At 33.9% G+C, this 17,545-nt stretch overlaps 2 protein-coding genes across 2 annotated transcripts; both read right to left on the reverse strand.

Annotated features, from left to right (window-relative positions):
- Positions 1 to 1,042: 1,042 nt before the first annotated feature.
- Positions 1,043 to 4,229, reverse strand: LOC135688369 (uncharacterized). The gene is made up of 2 exons (XM_089115775.1): positions 4,161 to 4,229; positions 1,043 to 3,078 (listed from the first exon to the last, which is right to left on the reverse strand). Exons 1-2 carry the CDS (start codon positions 4,227 to 4,229, stop codon positions 2,368 to 2,370), a joined length of 780 nt encoding a protein of 259 aa, XP_088971901.1. The 3' UTR covers positions 1,043 to 2,367.
- Positions 4,230 to 5,008: 779 nt separating this feature from the next.
- LOC135687941 (uncharacterized) lies at positions 5,009 to 15,992 on the reverse strand. Its single transcript, XM_089115692.1, has 10 exons — positions 15,631 to 15,992; positions 14,892 to 14,947; positions 14,322 to 14,523; positions 13,950 to 14,064; positions 12,638 to 12,811; positions 11,521 to 11,568; positions 10,338 to 10,385; positions 10,085 to 10,129; positions 9,646 to 9,669; positions 5,009 to 8,907 (listed from the first exon to the last, which is right to left on the reverse strand). Exons 1-10 carry the CDS (start codon positions 15,685 to 15,687, stop codon positions 8,603 to 8,605), a joined length of 1,074 nt encoding a protein of 357 aa, XP_088971818.1. The 5' UTR covers positions 15,688 to 15,992; the 3' UTR covers positions 5,009 to 8,602.
- Positions 15,993 to 17,545: the final 1,553 nt, after the last annotated feature.

A 17,545-nucleotide genomic window follows, 5' to 3' on the forward strand; every position in this document is an offset into this window, starting at 1 on the left:
TCGAAACGAGAAATATAGTTGAATAACTATTTTCATCACCCGCAAGATAATCTATATTTTCATCTGCCAAATTACTACAAATAGCATATGATATAGGAATATTTTCGAATACATATTCTTCTCCTTCAACAGTTAATTCAAGTGTTTTTTCTTTTAAATCTTTCGATGTAAGTATTGTTAATCCATCATCATTAAATGTGTATTCCTCATCGTATAACTCCTCCATTACTTCTCTTTCTATCAAAAAATTATTTTCTTCCATTTCTGTTCACATTCTATCGTTTTCTTCCGATTCAGAAAATAAGCCATTCCTTATATTTTACAATCTTTTTTCTTTTAATTCACTCAAAGTTGTCTTTTCCAACAAATTTTCAAAATCGTAACATGCTATATTTTTTTGAAATATAAATCATTTTGATTTTTTGTATTATCCATCATGCCATCATCGTTTGTTTCGAGTTTGTTAAGTATTTCGTCGAGTATTTGAAATATATCTTTCACTGTTTCTATAATCAGTTCATGAACATCCACAGCACCCGTTACACTGATTAACGTCACATCTGTATTACCGCGTGTAATTTTTTTAATGTTTCTACTTTCATGTTTCAATAGATTTTTCATAAGAGTAAAATTTTGCCCACATACCAGACAACTCAATTTATCCATTAAAACTCTTTTTTTCAAAACCAGATAGTAGTGATTGTTAAATAACATCAGATTTACGTTCATTTTCTTTTCAAAAACAAGCCGACTTGATGATTTTGCTAACAAAGTCAACTTAACTTTTCCTTCTTTTGTCACTTTCGGGATGAAGACCATAATTTTACACTTATATAAAAATTCCATCGCGGGCATAATCTTTACCGAAACGCCCTGAAAAGTAAGAATTTGTAAATATCAGCAAACATTGTAAATAGTTCTGCAGTTTTATTCTCAATTAAATTTTATGTTTGTTCTTTATCAATCTTTCTCCTAACCAAATCTTTAAGTGTGATTTTTTATCAAGTAGCAATGAAGACAGAGCAATCATTCGAAAAAAACATTTATTTTCATTTATAATCTCTTCACCAGATAAATTCTTTTTTCAATCCTTTAAAAATTATATTCATCCGTAAAGCAGCCTTTAAAAAATTACGTATCTTAGTCAATTCTTTTTCAGTCTCTTTTTCTTTAAAAATTGATTTATTTTTTAAATCAACATTTTTGATAACATCATCCAAATCTTCATCCTCTGTACTACTTCCAGATTCATCTATCTGTTCGTCTTTTGCTTCAGATAAAATAAACCCACTTTCTGGACTAAAACTATCTTCAAATTCACCATCACTTTTCTCATCACTGTCATCAGAACTTTCCTCATCACTTTTACCACCAATATCATCCATTTTGTCATCGTTTATTTTAAAAATGGTAACTTTCATATTAGTAATTCTTAATATGTGTACATGATAAGATGAAAAAGTTCTTCGCACAAGATCGGAATAATTTTGTTTGTATAACTGCTCTATAACATCATTTGCATCGTTTTTGTTTTTGTTTGTATACAAATTCGGTACTTGATGTAATATACTTTATATTGTGGAGTTCTTGCTAAATGTTCATCAACATACCAATGTTTTACAGTAGTCTTTTCCGTATCCAATAACATAAAACCAAAAACAATGCCGATTTTATACGGCATTTAATGTACAGCAGCGTTATAAATGTAATTGAGAGACTTTTTCTATGTACTATAAAATATCACCCTTCTCTCCTTTCATAGAATGTAACATAATTTCTGATGCATTATCCAAATAAGCTTGCTTAACGAGATTTTGCCACTCGACTATAACTTTTTTACAGCATTTGTTTATATTTCCTATTGTTCATCTTCGTCGATTTCACGATGGTTGATTTTTTTTCTTTTTCCTCTACCAATTAAATCATCATCATCTTCATCACACAAATCAATCAATCGAAGTTCTTTATTCACAGCGTTAATAAACAAATGTTCTTCACAAATTAGATTAATATCTTGAATCTACGGTTCGTACAAATATTTCAATGCGAACAGAGCATTGAGTAGGTATAGCTTCGATTTGAAATCCCAAACGTTCATGCTCTTTTAGCAGATATTTATGATACGTTTTCAGAATGATCCTTAGCCACGTGGCTTCGAAGTTTGTATTTTGATTTATATTCTTTATCACACATACCACATTTAAGCGGATTGCTGTGAACCTTTGTCTTATGTTTCCTTAAGTGAGAAATTTTATAAAAAACTTTTCCACAAGAATCGCAAATGTGTTCTTCGCTGTTATTGTGATATACCGATCTATGCAAGGCTAGAGAATGAACTGTAACATATGGTTTATCACAGTATTTACATTAAAAGTTTCTTTCCTCTTTATGATACACCCTTTTGTGTTTTCTAAACGTATTTTGAGTTTTAAGAACACTAGAACATTCATCGCAAGGAAAGTGATTTTCCTTTACATGATCCGAAAATGCATCTTTATTAGAAAATTCTAAAGAACACAATGTGCAAAAAACCATATCCGTGTACCTTTGAGATGAGTCTTTATCTTTCGCACGTCTTTCGCCTCTATCTTTCGCACGTCTTTCGTCTTTATCTTTCGCAAGTCTTTTGTCTTTATCTTTCGCACGTCTTTCGTCTTTATCTTTCGCAAGCCCTTCGCCTCTATCATTCGCACGTCTTTCGTCTTTATCTTTCGCAAGTCTTTTGTCTTTATCTTTCGCACGTCTTTCGTCTTTATCTTTCGCACGTCTTTCGTCTTTATCTTTCGCAAGCCCTTCGCCTCTATCTTTCGCACGTCTTTCGTCTTTATCTTTCGCAAGTCTTTCGCCTCTATCTTTCGCAAGTCTTTCGTCTTTATCTTTCACACGTCTTTCGTCTTTATCTTTCGCACGTCTTTCGTCTTTATCTTTTGCAAGTCTTTCGTCTTTATCTTTCGCACGTCTTTCGTCTTTATCTTTCGCACGTCTTTCGTCTTTATCTTTCGCACGTCTTTCGTCTTTGTCAGCGACAATCCAACTCCAAAAATTTTCAGCAAACGGTCTTAACCTTCGCCTTTTATACTATTGCAGAAAAAATGTCTTTATTGTATTCAAATTTATAATATCAAAGTCCAAGATCAAATTCCATTTTATTTTTAGAAAAATCAGTAGCTGTTAAGAGAAAAATGACTAAGTCTAGAATTGCAAATGAACGTGTAGAAGTGTAAAATGGTAGCTACCAATAGAAAAATGTACAAGCTACTAATAAAAAATAGTTGCTTCAATTAACTTGTAGTTTTAATAAAAAAAATTACAAAGTCTAATTCAAAGTAAAAAATGGAAGCTTTTGGTAGTTTCCATTCAAATGGCAATAATTCAAAATAACAAAAATATCGAATTCGGTTATTTTCATCACTTAGTCTTTAATCAAACATTCTTTAACAATAGACGCTAACCTTTGGTCAACAGAGACTAACCTTTAACCAATACGATTAGCGGGTAACCAATCAAATGAATGAAAACATATATTTTATTATTATCTAGACTTTTCCCAAAAAATAAGCTCAATTTCCAAAAGTTCGTCAATCATCAAACTATTAGCTATCGAAAAGTTATCGCTCATAAAGATACATTTTTTACAAAATAATGGCTGAAGCAATGATTAACAAAATCACATTGACAAAAACCACTACCACCGTCAGTGTTGTGGACAAATGATTGATAACGCTTTCACTGACGAAGAAGACAATCAACCATTGATTAAGCTAACTTCTAAGAGACTTCTACGACCGTAAGTACTAAATATATTATTTATCTATTTTCTACTGTTTATTTCATTTTTTTAATCATTAATTCTTTTAATTTTTTCGTAAATTATTTGACATTTTTTTCATTTTTTGGACGTCCAACTAAACGAGCCTTGAGCCAATACTACGATGGCGAGGAAACTGAAAACTGGTGATAAGACTGAAGCTTTCCCTAGTAAAAAGTCGGCAGCGGAACCACCCCTCAGTGATGGGAAAGACAACGAGAATTCATGAGAATATAAGCAATTCTAGAACCTGATTTTCCTTAACCACCAACATTCCGCACAGTAAACACCAAAGCAAGATCAACCTCTCCCGCATCTAAAACACAACAATCTGCACAACCTGCACCTGTACCGGAATCTCAACCATTACAAACTGCACCTGCACCCGAAACTCGAGAAAGCAACGAACAACGAGAACCATCAGTAACTCCATCCAGGGACCGCGCACCAGTCCAAATACGGGAAGGGCTGAAAAGGCGTGACCGAAAATTTTTTGAGGCCGCGCCCTCTAAAACGCCGGAAACCCCTCTTTTAGATAATACTTGCCTATTTCTACTGAAGTTTTATACACTCTTTTTTTATAAGAACAATTTTATAAGAACACGAGCCTCAAAACTGGTCAAAAGTTAAGAACAAATTAAGAACAAGCTGAGGCTGAGCTTCTGCAAAATGCAATTGTGAACAACGTTTTTTTCTCAAAATCGAGGATTTTTAGCGATGTCTGGGTGCTTTTTCGGTGAATATTCAAATTGTCAGCAAATTAAGGCTGTCTCACTCACTTTGTTGGCAAATGGGGCCTGAACACCTCCTTAGAGCGAAAAAGCTAGCAATACCACTGCTTACACCCTCTTGATTTAAGAACAAAATAAGAACAATCCAGCCTCAGATTTTCGAAAATATTAAGAACAGTCAGCCTGAACTTAAATTTACTGGTTCTTATAAAAATAGAGTGTAAACAGTCTGGTTCAGAGAAGATATCAATAGCTATAAAGATAGATAAAATTAGCTTGGGGATAATAAAATAACAAGAAAAACACCCAGAAATTGAACAAAATGGGTTCTCCAGTGAAGAAGAACTGCTGTTTCTTTGGGATATTCTATCCAATTTTGCGCTAGAGCATAGTTGGAGTAAATTGTCCAAAATATTTTCTAACCTTTTATTGCAAAAAAGTGGAGGGGCTATAGCCCCTGCTAGCCCAATGGCTGCGCGGTGCCTGACTCCATCACCCCCCACAAAACCCACACCTACCGTACTTCCAATTTGCGGAAGCGTTTAATAACACCACTTTTAACGATTTTATAGACAAATTAACTTCTGTTATTCCAGCTCTAATTAATGAATTTACTATTCAAAAACATAATGTTCTTCATAATAATAAGAAAATGTTAATCATTTACACCATTAACAGCTTCATCTTCGATATAGTTAACTTCGCCTCTTTTGTTCTGAGTGACTTACTCGCAAATTATGAAAACGATTCTCAAACTATGAAACCAATAAGGGCGTCACTGGAGTATGCAGTATGGAGTATTGAGAGAGGTGCAACCTACAAATCCCTCAAAGCCAAACAAAACAGGCAAACCAAAAGGAAATTTTACACCTAGTCCCACACTTGATAGAAATCCGTTCTAGAATTGTATATGTCGATCCGCTTTTTGACATCTAACTTTTACACGTTATTAGATTGATAAATTAGTATAGTTTTTCGTAAGTTTTTCCATTATGGATTTTTTGAATATCTTCGTTCATTGTAAAGTTTTACTGGTGTTTTTAATACATCAATTAGTTTAGCTTTTTTAGTCAACAACTATATTTTTGGTCAACAACTCTAAAACAGTCACTCCGTTGTTTTTTAAACTTTCATCTAAAATCGAATCCCCATAGCCATGCAATAAAGAAACTGTATGATAATCTCCATATATTACAGCAATTTGTAGTGCTGAATTACTTTGATAATTTTTTCTATTCAAATCGCATTTATTTTCAATCAATAATTGAACAGCTTTATACTTCCCATATCTTGAAGCACCTTTACCGGTGTCTCACAACTTATATTTTCAGCATTTACATTTGCTCCCTTTTTTATAATACAATTTAGTAACCATTTATGATTTAACCATACAAAAATATCATCCTCATCAATATTTGAAATTATCCTATGTAGTATAGTATTACCGTATTGATCAACTTGATTTAGAACTTCATGATTGTCTCTTATTAATTCGTTTATCTTTGTTACATGTAACAACTTATTTAACTTTAATTGTAGTATATCTGGCAAATCTTGCTGTAGCGTAAATCTTGTTAAAAGTTTTTCTTTCGCCATGTCTGTTTCTTTTTGGTAGTCAATTTCTTCATCACTTAGAGCATGTTTAACCACTTTTGTTCCAAATAGAAAATTACCCATTTCGAAAATAATAGCAAAGTTTCTTGAAAATGAGAAAAAACTAAGGAGTCAAAAGATTTTTCGAGAAATGGAAAAAGTTTAAAGAGAATTGTCAAAAACTGTAAATATATATATATTAATAAACGAACACAAAAAATAATAATTTAAAAAGTCAATTAATTTTATATCTTTAATTTTTCGCTTAGCCGCTGCGGAGCAATCTCAACCTCCGCGCGGCGCTGTGCAGGAGCTTTAGGTTTAAACTACCACAGATGGCTCCCTGCTATACACTACTATACTCCCTCCTTCCTTTCCCGTGTTAGGGCTTAGCTATAGTCACTTGAGCTTTTCCCCTGCACTACCAACTAACAAAAATAGTGGCAAAGTTCTCAATCTGAATCAAACTAATAGAGAAAACTCGTAAAACAAAGAAAATTGCAATTTCAGAAGGGCCTTAATTTCTATGGAATCTTAAATAAACTCTGCGAAGAGAAAAATATTCCGTGTAAGAAATAAAACATGTATTATATCAATATATGTTAATTGGCTTTATAAATTTTAGTTAGAAATGAGATGCTGCAAAAGCATATTTAACTATGTTCAAATTAATCAATGATATTATATTATAAAACAACGATTTTTTTCATTTTAAAATTTCTGCATTAAACTACGAATAGGGTTTGACATAAAGGAAAAAATGAACTTTGATAAATACTTTTCTATGTCCTCATGAAAATTTACGGCAATACTAAAATTACAACAGAGGTATAGAATACAACCACTTTACAATAACGATACCCCAGGTAGCATTGAATTTTATTGCAACCCTCCGGCCATTCAAAACTAGCTCGAAGCCTTGCCTAAAGAAGGTAGAACATTGAAACAGATCAAAATAGGGGGCTGCGATGGGTTGCGGGTTGGGTGGGATTAATGAAGACAATTCACATGTTGTATCGTTCACACAATATTTCTCATGATTTCAACATATGAGTAGTTAGTGAAGTATCCTTTTCCACCCACATCTTTGATCTCTCCTATGCACGACTTTAACCCCGTATATATATGTGGCTAAGCAGTGTTGTACAGAGCTGTACACTACTGGCAGATCTGTGTGCCGGCAGTGCCAGTGGATGCTGTCTTTACTACAGTTCCTCGATACATTTTGTTGTTCAAAACTGTTACTTACATTAAAAAATATGAAGAGTCAAAGAATATTAAATGCTACAAAATTATCAACAAAGTCCGACAAAAACTTTAAAGATTTTTAGAATTTGACCAGCGATAACAACAGTTTTTACCCCTGAACAATTCTACGCTATCAAATTAGTTGTAGAAAATCATCGAAAAAAATGACGTTGAAAGCAACAACCTTTTACTCTTGAGAGCATATAAACCGAGCCTGTGAAACCAATTATTATCAAAAACGTGGGGATAAATTTCAAAGTTGGTCATTTGATGTGAGATCCAGTTATAAAAGTGTATTCAAACATGATCGTACACAAGAATGAGGTCAAAGAAGGAGATGACACCCAAATCCATCAGTCTAGTCAACAAGCTGAAGATGTGTCAAGTGGCCTAATATGCACAGCAAAAAGCCTAACCCTCACCTAACTATAACGATCACCTAAACATCGTGTTTTTGCACGTACTGTGACAACTTGGGTTCTATCGATTTCTTTCTTAGGGACTTTTGTTTTGTACATTTATCACCGTTCTCCGTTAACACTCCACTATTTGTATCCCCTGGCAACTGCTTAACTATCATATCTAAACTATCATAGAATTTTGGAGCAAAATGAAACAGAAACAATGGTGAACTCTTAATTCATGACTGGAGATTTCCCGCGAGAAAAATTATTTTCATGTGATTTCCAGTGAGCAGTGGCCATAGGGCCACGGGGAGAATAAAGCCCTGCTTTTCAAAATGTCATCCATTAACTTCTGGTCTCAATGACTAATTTAAATCAAACTGTTATTACGTTTAACTCAAAAAAACCACTACCATAAATAAGTAGTACTAAACGCTGCATAATATTTCCAGTGTGTGAAATTTTACTAAACTTGATTTCTTCCCGTTATGATACAATGCCTGCCAAAAGTACTTGGAACAATTGACAGTGTATGATGTGTTTATATATTTTTAAAATCTTTTCCGAATACTTCCGCACCCCCTTTTACAATATCATACAAGTCATAGGGAAAACGAACTTTCTAAACTCCATATCGTTTTGTAGTAAACGAACCTTGCTCAAAGGGGGAAGGGATGGCTGAATTTGCCCTTGAAAACTAACGATAGCGTTTCAACACTTTTGGCAGCAATTGTATGTATTCAGTTCGTGCCATGTTATGTTCTTTCACTTCCCCAACAGGTTACCGTTGGGTTACGATACGCATGAATCATGAATAATCAGGTAGAGGCTCGGATTTTGTACTTCTCAAGAATTTTGGCCCCATCATATCTTTTTTTCTCTTTTAAGACCTCGTACAATGCAGGAACAGAGGCATTTTTGAAGCCACGATACTGTTTGAGCATTGCAAAAGCAGGGTAACTTTGGCTCTCCAGAAAAAAAATTTCGTTCACACTGAACCCAAGCCCACAAGCAACATTATGCCAGTCATTATTGACTTTGATGTTTAGAATCATGGCCAATTGGTCTAAATCTGCATATTCCAGTTCCTCGATTGTAGTTGCACTCCAACTGAAACTTTCAACTAGAATAGAACAGATTTCAAATTCAGTAGAACAGATTTCAAATCCAGTAGAACAGATTTCAAATCCAGTAGAGCAGATTTCAAATTCAGAAGAACAGATTTTAAATTCTGTCCTCTGTATCAGAAATAGCTTCTAATGAATAAGAATAAGGAACTTTTAAGCCTGGGAAGCGAATTCAACATATGGCTTAAATGCATTCGCTTCTCAAGACTTATCAAAACGTATATATTGAACTGATGTTAATCATAAATAAGGAAAAGAAAAATAACGAAAAAACAAAGCAAGAAAGAAACAAATAAATATTGCTAGATATCTATTCAGAAGTTTTGAGTAAGGAAACTTTTTATCTGTTTTTTTTTTCATTTTAATCCGATGTTGGCGCGTGAGGTTCATTCTTTCAAGCAATTAAAACTCTGATAGTGTTTGTTCATGTAACAAATATAAAAGAGACTTTAAAACACAAATCTATTGGATTGTTCCATCCCAAACTTGAATCATCCCAAAACAGAGGTAATCAAATGAACAGGAAAATGATAAGTAACGATGAGAAGGTGATTGCTCTTAGTCTATATACGTTTTTCAACCCACCGTTTTAAATGATAAAACGCAGTTGAATAGGAAAAGTGTGAATTTGAAGCTGACTCGCATTGATAGTTGATGACTCCTTAAATCAAATATTTCATAACTTTTAGATAAATAGCATCAAAAGGGGAATTTAATATAGCATTAAAAGATACCTTGCAATGTTGCAGGTCCATCAACTGAAAAAAAATTGAAGAATGATAAAACATCGATAAGAACAAGGACCACACCTATGTTAGAAAACATTTATATTTTTCTCTTTGTTGCTTAAACAACTTATTCTGAATCGACGTTTTCAGGAATGTTTGTTAACTTCTTGTACAAAAATCAAATCCTTGTGTAACTAAAGTACAATTCAATGACGAATCAATTCTGAGTTGTGACCAAGTTGGAGTAAAATTCAAAGGGTTGTGGTCACACTTATATGGAAAAATCTTATAAAAACCTGTCGAAAGTTTGCCAAATTATGTTTTAAAATGAATGATGTATATGGATTGATCTAAATGATTATGTAAATGATTGGCTTATGCAATCCTTAATGGAGCTGATGAATCGCTGTCATTGACAAGCATACAGCAAACATCAAGTACTCACTTTGGTCAGTAAGAGGGTTCACTACTCCATTTTGTGATATTTGCGCTGGGATAAAAAAAGTTGAAATTAACAAAGAGGAAACAGTTTTAAGTGAAAACATAAACGAAATCGTAAGAACCAAAGCTGAAATTTGTGATAGCTAACAGTTAAATTTTCAGATATAATGTACAGTATAAATCACTGTATAAGATGAAGATGATGGTAGGATGAGAGTAAAATTTGTAGAAGACAACACTCCCAGAAATAAACTTACAACAAGCTCTGTGGTAATCCGCTTTCGTTTGCCTGTGATTTGATTCCTCTGCATAAGAAGAAAAACGAAATTTCAACCTTGAAAGAGAAAATCTAAAAGCGCCTTAACAGACAAAAACTGATCTGACTTATATTAAAAGATTTTTAGACAAATCAGTATTTCAATATACTACAATATACTTGCATTTGTGTTGTGCCAGCTTTACATAAAACGGAGAGAGTCTGTTCTTTCAAATACTTCAAGTAAAGGGGGTGCCTAAGTCACGGTTAAAGCAAATACAAATTGAAAGAAGTAAAACATAACACTCCTGACTGAGGCAATTACATTAAGGCAACCGACAGATACTAAAGGGGCTTATTAAGTCATCTGTCGATTGTCTTTAAATTACATTCTATGTGTTACTGATTTAGATCGCCTCAGCAAATGAGGAGAGCGATTCACAGCTCACCTATAAAAATACAAACGGCCAGGCCTGAAGTCCATTCTCCCAATTTCTGCATACACTTCTAAATTGATCATTTATCTTTATGATTTTACAATCATGCCCAAATCGTTACTTCAATGTCTTAATTAAATCATTCTCAATAGCTGATATCGAATTGAGTGCTTGTCTCGTTCTCTCTATTTCTTGTCTCCTTATCTCCCTATTCTCTTTACTTTTTTAATCTTCTCTATTTCTCTCTATTAATTTATCTGTTTATATTTTTCAAGAGAAAAATCCTTAAAAATCCTTAAAAACTCAGTTGTTCTAAGAAATCTTGTACGGTGTTTGGAAAGAGTGATATACTCATTGTGCTTCTTTAATAATTCAAGTAACATTCAAATATTATTGTGAAATAGAATTGCCCCAATGGAGCCTGAAATGCGACAAAATGATTAGGAGGGGAGGGGGCTAGCCTGAAATGTGATAAAATTTGTCTGATTAGGAAGGGAGAGGGGCTGCATCAGTTGGATGTGCATACTATTCTGTTTCCCTCTTCAAACGTCTGAGGTCATGAAATAGATGTTATTTAGACTGATAATCAAAGGAAACAGTCTTAGTTACTATAACTAATAGTTTATTATTTTTTCAGCAACAAGATATTGTATTTTGGTCGATACTTATGGCTCTGTTTAATTTGTTTTAATACTTTTAGATGTGATTTGCTGCACTATAATTATCATACTCTAATTTATTTCTTACCTGGCTTTTTTAGATCACAGACAACATCATCACTCACTTTCTCTACATCTACAAAAAGAGAAACAACGTTTTAAGGTGATGGCAAATGAGAAGCAAAAGGAAAATAGGCATTCAGAAAAGAAGAATTTTGAATAGATTTTCAGCCTTTGTCAATCTTGCTGCTTATGCATGACCATAAAAACTCGGGCGGCTTTATTTGATCAATGGTTCTAAAATGGAGCCAGGACCTGATTTCCCTGGATAGTTGAAAGTGAAACCTGACAAATACCTTCTGTTCCCAATCTTAGACATTCTTTATAAAATAGATGGTCCACATGTCATACCTTTGTGAAAAATGTTACTCCAAGATGTAATACACAATGAACTAGCAGGATGCACATTTCCTTTAATTTTCAAGGCATTTGTTAAATTTTAAAATTAAAAGAAGGAAAGCAAATAATATACAATTTGAAGCCAAGATCCTCTTTTAAAAAATCCTAGTATAATAAAGGTAAAAGCTTGGAATTTCCAACTAGGATAATTGTGTTAATTCTAGGTTTTAAAATTAAAGTCTGATACTTTGCAGGGACTTAGTATGATTTTATAATTACTTTGCCATTAATGTGATTCTGGAATTATGAGAGGACCTAACATAGAATAAGGGCATACATTTAAATGAGCAACTATTTACATGAACAAATGAGCAACTATTTTTGTATCTTTTCAAATAACATTTAATATCATTCTGATTGACGGCCCTTTAAATTGTTTGTGTTACTTCATAAATTACATTTTGAGAAGATTCATAAATTGGCAATACTAACCAGATAATCAAGCCTACTGAATATTCAGTACACCCTCAAAACAAACATGTCAGGAAAGTAGAGTATGAACCAAACACCCTGCTATCTCTATGGAAAACCCTTAAGGAGTTGCTGGGCAGGAAATAACTTATTTCAAATTTTCTCAACTGGTTGCAAATTCTTTATGGTCTTTTGCTTCCAAATCCTTTTCTTTTTAAAAATACACATTCATGGAAGATCAAGATGACCTGTCTTGGAATGGTTAACAAAGCAACTTTGCTTTGATGCCTTATGTTATAAACTCAAAGACACAATGCAAAACAACAAATGCATACCTTTATTATCAATTGCTACTGAACTTAGACCATTCACTTTGGCATTTCCTTCTACAGAGCTTCGGTGAGCATGTTTTCTTCTACAGAGCAATATTGCAATAACAATAGACACCAATAGCAGCAATGGTCCCAAAACTGCACCTGCAATTTCTCCTTTTGACAGGCTTCCAGGCTCTAACGTAAACAAAAATTCAAAGAAAACTGTTTTTCTGGTGAACAGAAAAAAAATAAGCTGCATTTCATGAAAGAGGTTAATTTCACAAGGGTGTTTATCCTTTATTTGCTTCACTCTAAGTTGGTATCCGATTGCTGTTCATTATGGTCTTTTGTGACATGCTTCTTGATGTTTTACTTGTACCCATTCCACAAGAATATGTGAAATGCTGTGGAGTCCTCCGGGGTCCTCCTGGGGCTCATTGGTTTAGAATACTAGGGTAGGTGTGCGCCTTGGTAGCAATTTTACTGGTTGACCTAGGGGTATTTATTGGCTTGACATACAATGGACCTTTTTTGCTTGGCAAAGCCTTATTAAGATTAATTATCATTTTGATTCATAAAAAGAGAATTTACTTTCTTTGGTATAACCCTAACAGTTTTAATCTCTTTTTGTCAGCATCATAAAAAATTCTCATACCTTTTGAGAATATTCTATGCTATTGACATTTTGATGCTTTTTGGAAGGACTGGTGCATTGGCCTATAGAGAGAAACTGTAACTTTCTTGTCCATTCCCTCCACAATATCATTTATATTTGGGGTTTTTGTAACCTCCCTTAGAAATCTTTTCCAATGAGACGCTAATGGCAGGTTGAGCAACTTGCACCTATGCAACGACAGCCTAATTCTCTCTTGTTGTGGTGGGAAAGTACCCTCAAAAATGACTTTCTGATTTCTATGGAAGGTTTTTTCTGAGGGAACACCTTTGATCTACAACTTGCATTGTAACATCTGTCTCAAGTTAGGAAAATTAATGCATTCTTACACTAAGCCCTAACAAGGAGGAAGGAGAGATTAAGAGGTAATAGAAGTAAAATCAAGTTTGATGAGTTTTGTTTTGAAGAAAAACAGGTTATAAGATGTTGTTAAAAAATTAGAAATTGGAAGCAAATCTGATGAGATTCAAAGGATTACAGATGACTGTCAAGTAAATGAGCTTGTATTTGAAAGGAAAGTTGCAACTAAGAAACATCATGTTATACACACAAAAGAATATACCTGTATGTATACTTTCAATTTTGTACTCAACTTTAGAAATATTGCATTTCACTAATTTTATCATTACATTTCAACAATAAGGCATTTTAAATACCAACCTGAAATCTCCTTGCACTCTGTATTTCTAGACCCATCACACTTGAAGACAACCTTATGTCCAGCTGAGCATTTTGAGCAATTGTGGCACTGATAATGATCAAGTGTAAACATGCCCTGCAAAACCAGATTTTGCTTCACAACAAAGGTAAGTTGAAAAAAAGAATTAATGCCACTGAATAAAACAGTTCTCAAACTCTTTTTATGAATTACATTTTATTTATTACAAGCTTGAAAAAATCCTTCAGGGCTGTCAGAATGAGATGTAATCTAGAGAATGGGTTCCATGAGAAGAGGAGGATGTGCAAATTTCCAAATTTTACAGAAAGTTTTTTTCTAATAGATAATAAACTACAATGAGAGTAGAACATTACCAGTGGACACTTGGAAACATCTGCATTTTCATATTTGGAGCAGTTTCTTCGATAATACTCTCCATCCCCAGTAATCTTGCAGGGAAAACATTGATGTTTCAACTCAATGAAATATTCTTTACCCGGGCATTCACACCGCAGGTTCTCATGTTTGGAGCAATTTGCAACAATAACCTGTCCACCAATACACTTTGTATCACATCTATAAATTGTAAAATATATTTGAAACAACAACATTCTAGGAACTCTATATGCACAAAACACCTTTGGAAATTGATAATGATGTTGTTATTCAACAAAATAAATTTGGCATCAAATGAAATGTATATTTAATACTAGTTATTTGATAATATAGTACAAATATAAAAGATCATTTATAAATAAACATAATTTTACTTTTAAATTTTAATTTTTCCAGAAATTTTTTTTTAATGGTCCTTGTTGTTTCGGGCTGTTACTGCCTATTTAAAAAATCTGAAAGGTTTTTGTGACACAATCAGGGATCCAATTTGAGTTAGCTCAAATGAGCCAAAATTTATAAGATTTGTACTTGAGTAAAATGAGACTTACGGTCTGCAGGTACCATTTTTTGGTAGAAATTGTCCCTCAGGACATGCATATGCTACCTTGAACAATAGAATGATAAATGTAAAAATTAATGCAAAAGATCATGGGAAAGCAGACGCCATCGCATCACCCAAAAGTTACAAATTAATAAATTGAAAACTTGAAAACTTACATTCTGAAAACTACTATGGTGCATAGAACTGAGAAATTCACTTAAAGAAAAGAATTTATTAGATAGGCCTAGATCATACAATTCTTACCTAGGCGAAGTCTAATGTGAAACATGAACGTCAGTTTTCAAAAGCAAATTTCTTGCGGCTTGTAGTCTTATGATATTTTTTTATAACATAAGCATTGTTCTGGGAGGACAGGGGATTATTGGAAGTAGTAGTATTCGAGAAAAGAAATTAAAAATTAAAAAGCACAACGCGAATTATTAGGAGTTCCACATAATTTTTTTTAACATTGGAACTATATTTTGATGTCAGTGTAATTTTTCCATATCCCAATCATTCACATGTGCTATCAAAGAAAACTGTCAAGAAATGAAATCAAACTTAAAATTTGTATACATGTCTAGTGACCTGAATAGCAGTGGCCTGAATAGCATTACATTAATAACGGGATTGAAATATTACTTTGCCAAAGCGTTTGTAGATTATCAGATTAAGGAATGTAAAATGAGATTTCCCGTTTTGGCCATGGAAATCATAACAGATCCAAATCACGAGAAACTACTTACCGGTAAAATGAGGAAAAGAACTGTGCCCGGATTCTTAAGGCTGGACTTGCCTGCCATTATTTTTATAAATCACTGCAGTACTGACAGTAGCGCCTTGCCACCAAAGTTTCCAGACTTTTCTGATAGGGATCAAATGGCTTAGGTGTCATTACTTTGAAAGGCGCTAGTAGGGCCTACAGGATTGGCCAACCAGTTATAAAACCAAAATATCTTCCAGAAATTTCACAGGTATTGGGTGCAAATAGTATATCTTGCTTAAAAAACTATTTGCTTTGAATTATATAGATGTTGGGTGATATATTAATTTAACCGAAAACGAGCCACAGAACCAACCAGCTACTTGACATTGATGACTCATAAGCTTCTATTGCACAACATGATGCAATCGAATAGAAACGCACCCCTCAGTTATGACCATGGTTACCTGACTGGTTATGACCAATCAAGTGGCGAGCGGTTGTAAGCGATATTGGTGGTTGAATCAAATCGCCATTTTCCCGAGGCTTATAGGTTGTATGTGTATAGACCTTTTCGGCTTGCCATATGTAAAAAATTAAATGTTCTTTAAAATTTGGATTATGAGATCAAGCAATCATAGAATTCAGAATTTCAATATTCAATCGTAGATTGCCAAGGTATACTGGGATGGTGTTGGTATTTCCCTACGCTGGGTTCTAGAGCGAAAGGGTTTTCAATGGGATGCAGAGAAGCTTGCTTTGGACTTATCCTGCGCACCCCAGTGTCAGGGCCCCCTGCTTGTTAATTAAATGGAATTAAGAATCGCATTGAGCAAAATAGAGAAGGGCAACCCTAACAAAGCCAAATAATGATTGAACAGCTATAGAAGAAAACATCAAGTTTCTAATATTAGCTTTTGTAAAAACTTGGGAGGGGGGCAAGCAAGGGGCCAAAATTTTTCTGAGCGGGCCATGACCTCCCTTGCCGCTCCGTAGTAATGCCACTGTTTGCTTGTAACTTACGAAAAGTCCAGAAAATTTTACTTTCTGTAAAATAAACCTTAGCCTGCCATTGTTTTACCGAGGATCGTGTAGCCATGGATTCACCAGACAGCTCTTATGACTACAGCCTAGATACGTCACTGAAGTTGGTTGTATGCTACCTCTTCTTATGTCCAGTTTTCTACAGCCGACTATTGTCTATTTTATGCCAAAAGGTATAGATTTTGTTGTATCTTTTTCAAAGTGGATGCTTAGCTTGTTGTCAACAAACCAATCACAATGGGAAATAAAACCTATTACCCATTTCTGAACACAAGACAGGAGTAATCTGCATAAAAAATAAGGTCACAGCCAACTGCCTATGCTGAAGCACATCACTGACAAAGAAAATGAACGGGCCAAGAATGGAGCCTTGCGGGACTCCACATGTTAATTCTCCAGACAATAAAGACAATTTTCTTATGTTTACAAAGAAGATTCGGTTTGCTAGGTAAATCTAAACCAAAATATTACTGAATCGGCGAAGGTGAGTCATTTTTTAAGGGAAATTTTGTGATCAATTGTGTCAAAAGCAATTTGCAAATCGATCATTATCATGCCGGTAAACATATTGCTTGCAAATCCTTGTATGATTTTGTCACTTAAATATGATAAGCAAGTATCTGTTGAGTGGTATAGACGAAAGCCGGATTGGTATCAATAAAGAATTTCGTTTGTACCCAGGTATTCTTGTACCTGTTCATGGACAGCCATCTTAATTATCTTAGAAATTTGCGGTAAAAATGAGATTGGCCTAAAAATTTTGTGGCCATCTTTGCTATCTTTTTTTAAAAGGCGTCTTCAATTTAGCTTGCCTGCAATCATCTGGGAAACGTGAAAGAGAGACGGAAAGATTGCATAGCTCTTTAGTTTGTTTTGCCAAAATTGGGGCGCCCTCCTTAATAAATTTTCCTGCC

This window comes from Rhopilema esculentum, unplaced genomic scaffold (genome assembly GCF_057945365.1).
Source record: "Rhopilema esculentum isolate cy_ngs unplaced genomic scaffold, ASM5794536v1 HiC_scaffold_36, whole genome shotgun sequence".
Lineage (NCBI taxonomy): Eukaryota > Metazoa > Cnidaria > Scyphozoa > Rhizostomeae > Rhizostomatidae > Rhopilema > Rhopilema esculentum.